This window comes from Argiope bruennichi, chromosome 2, assembly GCF_947563725.1.
Source record: "Argiope bruennichi chromosome 2, qqArgBrue1.1, whole genome shotgun sequence".
NCBI classification, from domain to species: domain Eukaryota; kingdom Metazoa; phylum Arthropoda; class Arachnida; order Araneae; family Araneidae; genus Argiope; species Argiope bruennichi.
The window spans coordinates 138,360,294-138,374,838 of record NC_079152.1 but is presented as its reverse complement, the minus strand read 5'-3'; the positions used below and the strand labels follow the sequence as shown (position 1 = coordinate 138,374,838).

Sequence of the window (14,545 nt, the reverse complement as noted above, 5' to 3'; positions counted from 1 at the left end):
AGATTATCCACTATTTTACCGTATGTTCCTTTGGTGCACATAATGAATATTATTCTTATCAGAAAGTGATCTTCATCTTTTTAAAGGCTTAAGTTGATCTGCTCATCCAAGCTTTCGAAAGCAAAATTCAATTACAAAAAAAAAAAAAAAATATTTTCATTTTAATCAGATCCTCATAGAGAATGAATGCACTCACCAAAGAACATTAACTAAGGTAAAGAATGTTAACCTTTTGGCAAAAAATGAGGGAAACTGACTGTGAAATTTTCTCTGAAATTGAAAGAAGTTAAGCTCTAAAGACATTTCTCTAATTACTCATTTGAAGTTAAATTGTCTCTTTTTATTACATCCTGGTGCTTCTAAAGTCAATTTTTTGTTTTAAATCTCCAAAAGGCTCTTCTAAGAACAAAAAAGATCTTATATCATCGACGAAGGGAAACCACTTCCACAGAACAACCCTTCAGGAAGTCTAATTTTTAAGTACTTCAAGAGCAATTTCAGAAAGAAGTACCGAATGTGCGATCAGTACTAGAATTCAACCAAACGGAGGAGAAAGAAAAACCTTCTTCAATTTTTTTTCGGGGGTCTGGATAAAGAAAACGCTTCTTAATCCATTGTCTCTTTCTAGCCGAATGATTCCCCTTTTGTGATTCGGTCCCGGGGTCGAAGGCGAGACGGGAGTTCGCGACATTTGGCGCCGGATGAATTACTTTTCGGTCTTCTGCACCGGATAATTGGCGAAGGTGTGAACCCCCAATGTGTCCGAATCGGATGGAAGGGCTTCTCCAGAAAAATAGATTTATACACGCTGGACGTTCTCTTCTTTGAAAAGAAAAATATCTTTGCATTCTTAAAAAGGCTATTTCCTAGTAAGTGTATGAGAAGAATGGAAGAGTTTTTCAAAAGCGTGGCCGATTCAAAGGAAAAATTATTACCAACTTTTGCACAATGAAAATGCGATCCTATTTCGTTTGCAAAAATACTGTTAAGCGTTGTTATTCGTGTGAATTCATTCTGGATCCTTTATTCGAATACACAATGACAAAATTCTGCATAAATAATTTAAAGAAATGCAAAATAATCAATATAATAATTAACAATATTATAAAATTAATTAGCACTAAATGTAATCATTGTTATTATCAAATAGGAAATGAATTAGTATAACACTTTTTAATGATAGTCGAACTTTAAAAAAAATAGACTTATTATTGTGTGAATTTTTATATGCATTTGGAAATTATCAATATTTTACTATACAATGTTTGTTGAAAATAAAAGTTTCTAAACAAAGAAAAAAAGTTATTAAAAAATATAAGTACTTTAATGTAAAATTGCCTCTCTAATAGAGATAAAATGTTTAAGTTGAAAGAGTGATTGCGTGAGGTCATACAATGCTCTATTAAAAATAATCTTAATGAATAATTAAAAAAAAAAAAACTGAAAAATATTGCTGCTCATTAATAAGACACAACAAATTAAAAATGTATATTCGTTCAAAATGCATTTCTTTAATATTTATAAATTACCACATTTCGTTAAAATAAGCTTTTCTTTCCCTCTTTCTAGTGAAAAGTAACTGCTTTATAAAATCTATTTTTAACTTACAGCTACAATCAATAAGATCTTATATTTCAAAAAGGATATATTTTTTAATTATTTAAATGTTTTTTGCTTGGAATTTTTTAAAACAATTTTGATATTTTAAAAAATGTAATAACATTTATATGAAAATATATTTTTCATTTTTTGTTTGTTATTTAATCTTGATTTATTATCTAAAATCTTTAAAACAAAAGAAACTTTATTTTCTTTAGCAAACCTTAGTTGTTTGCTAAAAAAAAAAAAAAAAAGCAACGAACTAGCAAATTGAAGAAATATAGACCGCAAGATAGCATAATTTCAAGATTGAAAATTTAAGTGTCATGCTAGCACTAAATAAAAAACAAATAAGCCACATTTATTGATTACCTTACTTGGACTTATAAAAATGTTAATTCATAGCATTTGTTAAATTTAGCTTAGTTATTCCTAAAATGAAAGGGAATTATTTTTTTGAAGTATTTACAAGATGTTACAGAAGACATTTCCAAGGGGAAGTTATTTACTAAGAGTGAACATGCTTACTTTTTTTCTGAATTCGATTTTCTAAAATTCTTTAACTTTATATCTAACTGCATAAGAATTTGTCTCATTTTATCAGAAATATTTTTCTTCTTCTTTGTACAGCTCTTTAAAGTTCTTAATCATTTCTAAAACTAGATATATCCGCTTCTAAAAAATATTCCTGTATAGCATATTTTGAGCACAGATAAACATCCTAATCATTCTGTTATATCTAATTTGGCTTATTTATAAAACTTCACATTTCCTCTAGCCTTTAATCTTTTATAAATGAAACGGCTTTCCTTTTCATGAAACGATAAGCAACTAACGCCCCCAAATATCCTGGCCATATTAAATATCTCTTTCTAGTTATATAGTTTCTAATAGTTTCCGATATATAATTTTATAAAATATATATTATATATAATATTTGCAACAACAAATCATCAATCCAAATCAGCACGAGAATTTATTGTTATTTTATGAGCAATAAATTCTCATCTATTGCTTATAGTAATTTGCTGCGTTATTTCGTTAGTGTTGAACTTTGGACGATCTTCTTTTGAAAGCGAAACATTAATTTTAAAATTGAAATAATGGCTCAATGAAATGGAAAGGAACAAATGGAAAAATCTGAATGTCCGGCGAGTTATACCTCTTTTAAGATCTAAAAGTAAATTTAACTTGCGATTATAATTCCAAAAATTTAAGATACCTCGCCATCTCCGATAATGATATTAAATTTCCAGCTATTATTCAGCGGAAGGGAAAATAAATCAAAACAGTGCACTTAGACGATGTACTTTGATGCATGAACCGCAATGTTATAGGACTATGATAGAAAAGATAGATTTTCTTTACGTATATCGTGAAAATCAAGTAAAAATTATTCCAGCTTGCAAGACATTTTTTGTTATTTCCTATAACAAAAATAATATTGTTAAGAGTAGGAAAAATCTTAATGTTACCGAAATTATAAATAACGGAGAATATCAACAATTGTTGGCTTGGTGAAGACTTTAAAAAAGCGTTTCAATGCACACAGCAAATTTCCAGATATAAAGCAAGAGTGGGATGATTATTTTTTATAATGAGTTACTGTAATCAAAAGGATGAAATCGATACCAAAATCATTGAATTCAGATTCTTTATGTTTACATTTATACAATCAGATATTTGTATCTATTATTCTTTTAGACATTTTTACTTTAACAGACATTTTTTTTCATAATGTAGGACACTTCTTTAGAAGAAAGGAAACTAGGGAGAAAAGGCCTTTTAAAAAAATAGAATATTCAAATGTTAAATATTTTAATTCCACTTCCTTCATTCAACTTTAGTTCTTTTATTTGCCACCATTTTTTTTTTTTTTTTTTTTTTTTTTACCTTGCCAAAATAATTTGATTGACTTGTATATACAGGGTGGTCAAAAAAAAAACTTCCCCTATATATGAAACCCTAGAGGCCTATCCGCTCAACCAATCGAACCAAAATTTCAGACATGGTTGTTTGAAGGTATGCGCTGGAGATTGTGATGATTCTAAACAACGCAGAGCTCACGGTTACGGTTACAGTGAGAGACTTTTGAAATTTTCGAATGGCAACACCCATTTTTTCCTTGCGCAAATTGATCAGCGTATTGAAAAACCACAAATGGAATTGGAACGATTAGCGTGTGACGAAAATTAGCGGCGTAAATCATTTACAAAGAAGAGCATTATAAAGGATTAATAACAACACAGAGAGGAGGAGCTTTGACGCACATTGCATAATTCACAGGGTTAAACAGTAGCAACGAAATGTCATTAGTGGCATTGTATGGATGCAAGATGGGGTTCCTCCACACGTCACCCAATGTGTTCGATCAGTGCTACAACAACACTTTGGTGATAGAGTCATCTCTCATAACTTTATGGTTTCGTGGCCTTCGCGATCCCCGACCACACTTCTATGGATTTCTGCTTCTGGGTTTATCTGAAATCTAAGGTGTACACGCCTGGTCCACGAGATGTGTCAGAATCGCAAGATGTAATAACACGTGTGAAGTTATGCAGATTCCTTCTTTCATGTTACGAACGATATTGTTATCCACAATCTTCCGAATGCAATGCGTTGTCGCCTGCGAAGGCGAACACGTTGAAAACCAGTAATTATAACTTTCCACTCCAATAAAAGCTTTTTTTTCTTTCCTCTCTGTATTGTCATTAGTCCTTTATAATGCTCTTCTTTGCAAATGCTTTTCGCCGGCAATTTTCGTCACACGTTAATCGTTCCAACGCCATTTGTTCTTTTTCAATACGCTGATCAATTTGCGCAAGGAAAAAGTGGGTGTTGCCATTCGAAAATTTCGAAATTCTCTCATTGTAATCGTAACCGTGAGCTCTGTGTTGTTTAGAATCATCACAATCTCCAGCGCATACCTTCAAACAACCATGTCTGAAATTTTGGTTCGATTGGTTGAGCGGATAGGCCGCTAGGGTTTCATATATAGGGGAAGTTTTGTTTTTTTACCACCCTGTATATATATATATATATATACACACAAAAAATTGACATATATATAATAAAAGTCATGCAGAGGTTTTGAAAAGAAATGAATCAGTCAAATATTTATTATAATGCATGATAAATTTAATAGTTAAATGTGCCAGTATGTGATAGAGGAATAATCGTCAACAAAAAAATAGGCCACATTTATAAATTAATTACATTTTACAAAATGATCGGTGGAAATGCCTCGAAAGGACGAGTTTATTCAGATAGAGAAGCTGATTAACCCTTAATTAACATATTAATTTAATTGCTGTTTCAGAGTTTATCTATTTAGGGGAATCAAGAACTTTCTCTATGAAATATCAAATTTCGTTGAAAAATTCGCAAGATTTAATTCATTTTATTTGTCAATGAGAGCTTCCTGAAAAGAGCCAGTCCATTTAAATTTGTGTCATATTTTGAACACAATTCGAAAATAGTGTAAGAGAGCATGTCAGTCCATTTATTTGCATGGAAACGATTTAATTTGAATGAGGATCTATAGGAATGAAATTTTTTGGATAATACTACTACTGGATTTGTAAACAGTTAAATAAAATAAATATTAGCAGGGTAAGTATCAAATGCTTTTCCTTTGCATAGAATCGGAATTTGTACTTTTTCTTCGTATCTCCAGCATGCAATTGGAAGGCAGGAATCAACTGGGAATATGTCATCCGTTTATTTGTCTTAACGTATCAGTGTTAAAATTATATCGCCTTTCTTTTTTAAATATTTCTTCATATAATTACTTTTAGAAATATCACTTTTTTCTTTTGCATTTATGTTTTATGATCAAAGCAAATGTTTTAGGATCTTATTTGAATACAATACGGGAGGATATTAGGTAATTCGTTTATAATTTCCATTTTTTATTCAAATTCCTTCATAATTTCCTCCCCCTTTTTTTAACTCTAAGTATCACAATAATATGACATTCATTATTTCAGTCCCCAAACTTCGAAAGAATTTTAGGGTTCATTAAAAATGGGTGTTCTTAAAATTTGAGAAACATGAAAAGAAACCGAAAATTATGGAGGTAACACTACATACATTAAAACAATACTAAATAATCATATACTAAAACCAAAGTGCATTTAACTGAAAAGAAATACTTTATTAAAAGAATAAGTTAAGCTTCATTCCTTAAATCTATGAATGAAAAAACAAATCATTTAAAAACATAAAAAACTATTTTCGATAAATTACATTGCAAAATGCAGTACAAAATTTCTAAATTATCTTTGATGAAAGTTAAAATCGTCAGTGTCTCCCAATTAATCTAAACTGCCAAGCGGAATCTCAGCTATATATTATTGATAAAACTTTATATATTAGCAAATTGAAATGACCATTCTACTATAAATTTTGAATTCATCTGCTTGAATCCTGCCAACCACGGATCTTTTCAGTAGTGTTTTTACGCAATTACTCCAAATGAACATTTTTTTGTAATATGCAGTTATTCCAAGCATATTATGTATATATATTGTAATATGCAGTTATTCCAAGAGTATTATTAGATATATTGGAGCAATCTAAGTTGTACACATCACTGCAGAGTGCTGTATTATTTTATGAAGTATACTTCATTTTTATTTTATGAAGATTTGGTAATTTATTTTTTATTTTTATTTATTTATTACTATTAAATAAATAGTTTATGTTTGAATATGTGTTTACTTATTTTAATCTACATCAATCATTTTTAATTAATTGACTCCATTTGTTGCGGCAAGCAAGCAAGCAAACAATTTTGTATAATTACTTTAGCTTGAGTGGCATCACCTTGTTTTATTGTTATTCTAAAATTACTTATATCCTTGCACGTCTACTTATTGTGAAGAATAAATGTATGCTTTACTAACGCCGTCGTCTTTAATATATGGTGCCGAAAACTCTATTTGAATCAGGACCGTGAATTTATACTTCCTGCTTTTACGAAATATCGGCAAGTTTACTTTCTTACTGAATCTTTTGTGTTTATACTTCGGATTACTGCAATGGCGACGCCGGATGAAACTGCAAACAAAATGGCGCAACTCAAGCGAAAACGGAAAACTATTCGCGGTAATATTACTCGTTTTTCTGTTGAAATAAGTAACTTAAAAGATGATTTTTCAATTGAAGATGTGGAATATATTTGTAATCGTTTAACTACTACCTTAAATGAAATAAAAATAACGGATAATGAAATACACAATTTACTTTCTGATGAAGAATACGAAAACGATATTTTACAATGTGAAAGCTATAACGATAATGCTGAATTCGCGATTTTTAAAGCCAAAAAAAAAAAAAAAATTCAAAATAAATTAGCGCCAACTACAAATAACTTTACTGATTTGGCTATTAATGACAATAATTTGGCGATGAATTTAAACCCTTGTATTACAACGCCTGCTATTCAATCGTATACTGTAAAACTGCCTACAATTAAACTAGAACCGTTTAACGGCGATGTAGAACTTTGGCAAAGTTTTTGGGAACAATTTCAGTCTTTCGTAGATAATAATCCAAATCTTTCGGTAATTGATAAACATGTTTTTTTAAGAGGCTATTTACAAGATGAACCAAAACGATTGGTAGATGGCATAAGCATTATTGCCGATACATATGAAGCTATTAAAAAACTGCTTATGGACAAATATGGCGATAAAAACAGAATCATTCAAGCTCATTTGGACTTTTTAGAAAATTTGACGCCAATACGAAATTTATCACCGACTTCACTAAACGAAGTTTTTATTGAGTGTAATAGAAGATTACAAGCTCTACGTGCCTTGGGAGAGGATGTTAATTCTTATGGCCGAATTTTAACTCCTAAAATTTTACGAGCATTTCCGGATGACATTTGCCGCCGTTGGATTATTTTTGCGAAACGACAGAAAATTTCGGAAGGTGACATAACAAAATTAATACAATTTCTCTCGGAAGAAGTAGAAGGTGCACTTACTACTCTGAAAATTAGAGGTGAGCAGTCTGTTCAATATGATTTTAAACCTTCCACTGCTAACTTATATGTTAATTCCAAGAACACTACGACAATTAAAAAACGTTCTCCATTTTGTGCTATCTGTGATACTAATGGACACTGGCCGCAAGACTGTAACATTGTAACTGATATAGATATTCGTAAACAAAAGTTAAAAAATAGTAATCGTTGTTTTTTATGCACTAACCGTGGCCATAACGTAAATAATTGCCCTCGGAAAGACAAAGCCCGTTGCTATAAATGCAAAAAAAGGCATCATGTTTCCATCTGTAAAACTGTAAGTGAGAATCCAAATTTAACTACCATTCCAGTTACGTCTACTAATAACGTTGATATTATAACTCCCAAATTTACTCATCTACAAACTGCTCGAGTATATGTAATTGGCCCAACTGGTAAAACAAAAGTAACGCGGTGTCTCTTAGACGGTGGGAGTCAGTCTAGCTTCATTCATCCTAGTTTGATTGACTTCCTGCAACTGGAAATCACTAGCTCAGAAAAATTGAACCTTCAAGCATTCGAATCTATTTCAACAAACACTGAAACGAGACGGAGGGTCAAATTTATCTTGTCAAGCATTTGGAGCAACTCAAAAATAAATATACAAGCATTTGAAAGTTCGAATACTTATGCCTTTCATCCATCTACTCCACAACCTGTCTCTTCTTTTGCTCATAGTCAAAAGTTGAAACTTGCTGATCCATCAGACAGCTTAAACGACTTACCTATAGAAATTCTGATAGGTGCTGATTTTTATTGGACTATAGTGCATACTAAATCTCCTATCAGACTTTCTGCGACTCATGTGTTAATACCTACAGTATTTGGATGGATTCTTTCCGGCAACCGTTCGTTCACTACTATAGCATATTCTTCTGTTTCTTCAATTCTCAACATTAGCTCAGAAACTTTGGTACTTGATCTGGACGATCACGTGAGACGATTTTGGGACTTGGAAACAATTGGCATTAAAACTATGCAGGATAAAGGGATGACTATTCGTAATTCTGAAATTTTAAGTGATTTTCACAATTCATTTTGCAAAGTTGATGGCCGCCGTGTTGTAAAGTTACCATGGAAACCAGAGGTGATTCTTTCATCGAATAATTACGAAATAGCACTCAAATGATTTCAAATACTCCGTAACAAACTCTTTACTCATTCAGACTTAAGAGATATTTATACTGAACAGATGCAAAATTATATCGATAACCAACATGTTGAACTTGCTGATAATAGTCCTTGCAACGAATCAAAGCTATTTTACTTGCCTCATCATATAGTGAAAAAACAAAAGAATGACGAAAAAAAATGGCGAATTGTATTTGACGCTTCTTCTCATACACCAGGACATCCTTCCTTAAATGATGCTCTTGAGCAGGGTCCTAATTTGCTTCCAGAAATATTTGCAACGTTATTACGATTTCGACTTCACAAATTCGCAATCACAAGCGACGGACGTCAAGCATTCTTGCAACTTATTTTGGATGAAGAGGATAGAAACTGTACTAAGTTCCTGTGGTTTAGGACGGAAAAGGATGCAAACGGAAAAATACATTTGCGAAATGAAATACTTACTTATCGTTTTTCACGTTTACCTTTTGGATTGACTTCTAGTCCTTTTTTGCTTTCTGCCACTCTTCGTGAATTAGCTAATATGCACTCTGATTCCTACCCTACTGCAGCTAAACATCTGGAGAATAATATTTTCATGGACGACTTTGTTATGGGAGTGGATACTGCTGAACAAACAACAACTCTTTACCAAGAAATGCAAGATTTAATGACACAGATAAGTTTACGTTTGGCTAAATGGAGTACAAACTCCAAGAACCTACAGGCTATTTGGGAACTAAAGGATATCATCTTTAAATGCAATACGCAAGTATTGGGAATTAACTGGAAAACCAAAGAAGACGTGTTTCATACAGATATAAACGAAAGTGTTTATCAGTTTGCTGTTCCTGCAACAAAACGTTTACTTCTTAAAATTGTATCAAAGTTGTATGATCCTTTAGGCCTCTATGCACCAGCAATAGTAGTTGGAAAAATTCTTTTTCAAACCACGTGGCTCATGGGAGTTCAATGGAACGAAATTCTTCCTCCAGGCATTGCCGCAAGCTTTAACAGATGGGTATCTGAAATATCATCCTTAAACAAGATACACATTCCTCGCTGGATTGGAATTTCTGCTACTTCTCACATGAGTATCCATGTCTTTTGCGATGCTTCGGAAAAGGCCTATGGAGCCGCAATATACATTTGTTTCACTGAGCGTAACGAAAGAAAGGTTCACCTAGTTTGCAGTCGCAATAGACTTTCTCCACTTAAAAAGGTGACACTTCCACGGTTAGAACTTTTGGCAGCCTTACTAGGAGCTCGTTTACTTCACTATTTTTGCAAAGAAACTGGTTTAGAAAATCAAACATCAACACTTTGGAGTGATTCAACTGTTGTATTAAGTTGGATAAGAAATTATCCTAATCGATGGAAAACATTCGTATGTAACCGAGTCACTGAAATTCTTCAATACACTTTTCCAGCGCAGTGGCGACATTGCCTAGGCACACAGAACCCAGCAGATCATCTCTCTCGTGGTGTATTCCCAGCAGAATTACCATATCTAGAAACTTGGTGGAACGGCCCAAGTTGGTTAGCACAAATTTCAGACGCCTGGCCAGTCCAAAACATTTTGACAAATAAAGAAAAATTATTAATGGATATAGAAGCTCGTCAAGTAAAGAACCAAACATTGTGTACATCGACTATCCAAACTTTAATCGATATATCTCGCTTCAGTTCATACACAAAACTCTTGAGAATTACAGCTTGGATTTATCGTTTTCTGAACAACTGTAAAAGTCGACAACATTTTACTTCAGAATTGACGGCTGATGAGCTGAATAAGGCAAGAAACTATTGGATTTCAGTTGTACAGAAACAGAGTTTTTCTGTAGAAATCAACGCACTAGAGTATAATCGTTCCTTACCTAAATCCTCAAAAATTTCTCGGTTTCGCCCATTTCTAAAAGATAACATTTTACGACTTGGTGGTAGGCTACAATTCGCACGAATATCAGTTGAACAAAGACACCCAATACTACTGGAGGGATCTCATTATTTTGTGCACTTGTTGATTAGACACACGCACATTCGTCTACATCATTTGGGTGTTCGTGTAGTCCTTTCAGAATTACGCTCCGAGTTTTGGATACTCCGTGGTCGTCAAGCCATCAAGCGAGTGATTAAAACCTGTTTACCGTGCAAACTGTCTCATGCTTTAAGTTCTAATGAAATAGAAGACCCTCTTCCAGCTGACCGACTTACTTCTTGTATGCCTTTCGATACTACTGGAATAGACTTTGCAGGCCCAGTTTATATTAAGACCTTTAAACCTTCAAATACAGCTTACATTACGCTATTTACATGTTCTACTACTAGAGCCTTGCATATCGAACTTGTTTCTGACCTTTCTGTAGACAAGTTTCTTTTGGCCTTGCAACGATTTGTCAGTAGAAGAGGACTTCCACATACTATATATAGTGACAACGCCACTACCTTCCATGCCACAAACAAAGAATTCATTTTCCAGTGGAATACATTGACTTCAACGAAAGTACAGCAATTCTATGCTCACAATGGTATAAAGTGGAAGTTTATTGCACCACGAGCAGCTTGGTGGGGAGGATGGTGGGAGCGACTAATAGGTCTAACCAAACGATGCCTTCGAAAATCCCTTGGTCGCTCATTACTAGATGAGGAAGCCTTAACTACGGTATTAGTGGGAATAGAAGCCTCACTCAACAGTAGACCCTTGATTTATGAGCGTGGTGAAAATGATACAGAGGAAGCTTTGACCCCAGCTCATTTCCTAACTGGTCGAAAGTTGACCATTGTTCCATCCGGACCTGAGTCAAGAAATGATAAGATCACAAATATTTACCGGCAACAGCAAGACTTACTGGATACATTTTGGAAAAGATGGTCCAAAGAATATCTTTTGGAGTTACGTACATTTCATCAAGTACGAAATGTAAAGGAAACACCACGAGTACGAGTAGGAGACTTGGTCCTATTACAAGAAGATCTGCGACCACGACAAATGTGGAAGAAAGCTCTCGTGGTGAAATTAATCGATGGCCGGGACGGAAGAATTCGAACCTGCATCCTTCGTGTCAAAGGAAAGGAGATTACCCGTCCAATTCAACTGGTCATACCTCTGGAGGTTGACCAGGGTGGGGAGGATGTTGCGGCAAGCAAGCAAGCAAACAATTTTGTATAATTACTTTAGCTTGAGTGGCATCACCTTGTTTTTTTGTTATTCTAAAATTACTTATATCCTTGTACGTCTACTTATTGTGAAGAATAAATGTATGCTTTACTAACGCCGTCGTCTTTAATACCATTCATTAAAGTCAATTAATATAATATTCATCATTGATAAATAATCGCCTCGCCCCCTCCCCAATTTTTTTCAATATTTTTTTTTTTTTTTTTTTTAATTTGATAAAATACTTCAATCCTTTTTGCCATCTGAATAAAAAAAAAATATTTCATTTTTGAAGAGAAAAATAATATTTTAAATTAAAATCACCGGATCTGAGAATAAAACAAGTAATTATGTAATTTTTATATTTTTGCATAGTTTTAAACAAGAGATTTCATTATTTCAATGAAATTCAAATGTGTCATAAAATGTTTGTCATGCGAATTTGTGTGTGTGTGTGTGTGTGTGTGTCATAAAATATTCGACTGTATAATTATTTCCCATTGTTGAAATGGGAAGGTGAAAAAAAAATTTACTCCAAAGTTTGCATGAGAATCAAGTAATGAAATTTTACTACCACGAAAACCAACGTGTAACTGGAATTATGAAGTAAGGTAGAGTGTCATTTTTAATGACGACATTATGTCATTGGATTGCTTTCGATTAGGAATGTTCATGCACATAATAAACAGAACTGATGCAACACTCTCAAAATAATATAGCTATAGCATGCAGCAGAATTTGATATTTAAAACTGCTTTATTAAGGTAATCTTCAAGTCTTTGTAAGAAATTAACTGAAATTAAGCAAAACGAATATTCTTGGCGAACCATTTAGTAACCAATAAAAATTAGCATAAGTCTTTAAGAAAAAGATCGTGACAAGTAGCTTGTAGTAATGTTTCAATTTTAAGTAAATATTTTGGAAATTATGCTTACAATTATTGGATTCCGATATTATACCATTTAAGCTTTGCTCTTATGCAAAAAAATTTTCCTGTTATTTCTTTTTTCGCAGTTATGTTTAAAATTTTATAAAAATTTTAATTATTTTTACATATAAATTTACGTATAAATTTAGCATGTATTTTAGAATATTTTCGAAACATATCATAGTTTCCAAGATACTACCAAGATATTTCAAGACTTTTGAGCATTAGAAAGGCCGTTTCTCAAAACTTTAAAATTGTCTGGATTTTAATAATTGCATACAAGTTTATTTGTTTCTTATTTCATGACGAGAAATCAATTGAAAGAGAAAAAAAAATCGATAGACGTAATGGAAAAGTTTCAAGATAACAGTTAATTTCAAGAAGCAGCAATAATAATATCAATGACTCTGTCAGTTTTTTTCCAGATTACCTTTTTTCATGTTTCTTTCATTAATTTAGATTTATTTTATTTTGTTTTCATTTCAATTCAACAGAACGCGTCTTAACTGACCAAAAATGAATGCTTCATTTGAAATTTATTTGAACATTATTATAGAAATCACTTGATCTAAAGCAAGAAGAAAAAAAAGGGTGCCCCTTTTTTAATTATAATAAAAGCAGTTTCACACTTTAAAACATGCATGATCAGCTAATTGTACTAAGGTTTTCCAAAACTGGCTTTACATTTTCTGCATTTAATGAAAGATGTCAGAAAGATAGAGGAAATAGTATTCAGTAGTCTGAACGATTTAAATGTTGTTCATTGAGTTTGATTCTTCTGATTGATAAAAAAATAATAATATTGTTGGCGAAATGTTCGAAACACGTAACTTAATATTGTAAAAATATTTGGGAGAATATGTATTAAATTTAGCTAAAGGAATCTTCAGCAAAATGAGCTACTGATACAAATGTCCATGTCATTAGCAATTACAGATAATTTGACAGATTTAAGTAGCAGAGAATTAACAACCACGTTATGAAATTCTCATTCATCTTTGAAAAGTATACGAAATGTGTGCAATTTATCGATCTTAATCAAGTCATCTGGAACAGATTGCTTACAATTTTAGAAAAATAAAGGATTTTGTTATCTTTTTCCTGTTTTGAGCAAAACAGCTACATCCAAAATGTTATTTTGGAAATGGCTATCAATGGAATACTACATATAAGAATTATTTTAAAATTAAATTACAAAATAGCAAAATAATGTTTTTTTAATTTAAAAAAAGTATACATTTCCGCTCGAATTTGAATGCAGTTCGGGATATATTACAGGTGAACAAGGTGGCAAGGATTACAGGTAAAACAAGGCGAAATCCTCAACAAGCTAGTCTTTTAAAACATTGGAAAATGTTAGTATTTTGAAGCCGTAAATGTGAATAAGAGAAAAATAATAAATATATGAAGACGAAGAAAATAAAGTACATCGAAATAAAGCAATGCATTAAGAAAAGAAAACATTGTTCATTGTAATGGTCTGATGTTTAGATCTTACAAAACAGAGTGCAGTAGGTGCAACTTTATATTCGGACAATAGATATGCTTAAACAATAAGTTTTTTTTTTTTTACCTCTTATTGGAGCTGACATTTCTGTTGGATCAGAAAACATATACGATCTTATTCTCCTCTCAGTACTAAAGTGATATCTTTATAACCACTCAGTGATCAATATTATTCTTTTGTCATTAGCACTACAACATGAGATGGTAA

General features: G+C 32.3%; 1 protein-coding gene across 1 annotated transcript; it reads left to right on the top strand.

The window, feature by feature from the left end:
- Positions 1-7,010: 7,010 nt before the first annotated feature.
- Positions 7,011-14,545, top strand: LOC129962358 (uncharacterized). Its single transcript, XM_056076105.1, has 3 exons — positions 7,011-8,720; positions 8,826-11,885; positions 14,525-14,545. Exons 1-3 carry the CDS (start codon positions 7,011-7,013, stop codon positions 14,543-14,545), a joined length of 4,791 nt encoding a protein of 1,596 aa, XP_055932080.1.

Bases quoted from the DNA above. Each gene is read 5' to 3' on its own strand.
- LOC129962358 (XM_056076105.1), top strand. From the start codon at position 7,011: ATGAATTTAAACCCTTGTATTACAACGCCTGCTATTCAATCGTATACT. The intron at 8,721-8,825 runs GTGATTCTTTCA...TATACTGAACAG, and splicing joins AGTTACCATGGAAACCAGAG to ATGCAAAATTATATCGATAA. The intron at 11,886-14,524 runs GCAAGCAAGCAA...TTTTGTCATTAG, and splicing joins AGGGTGGGGAGGATGTTGCG to CACTACAACATGAGATGGTA.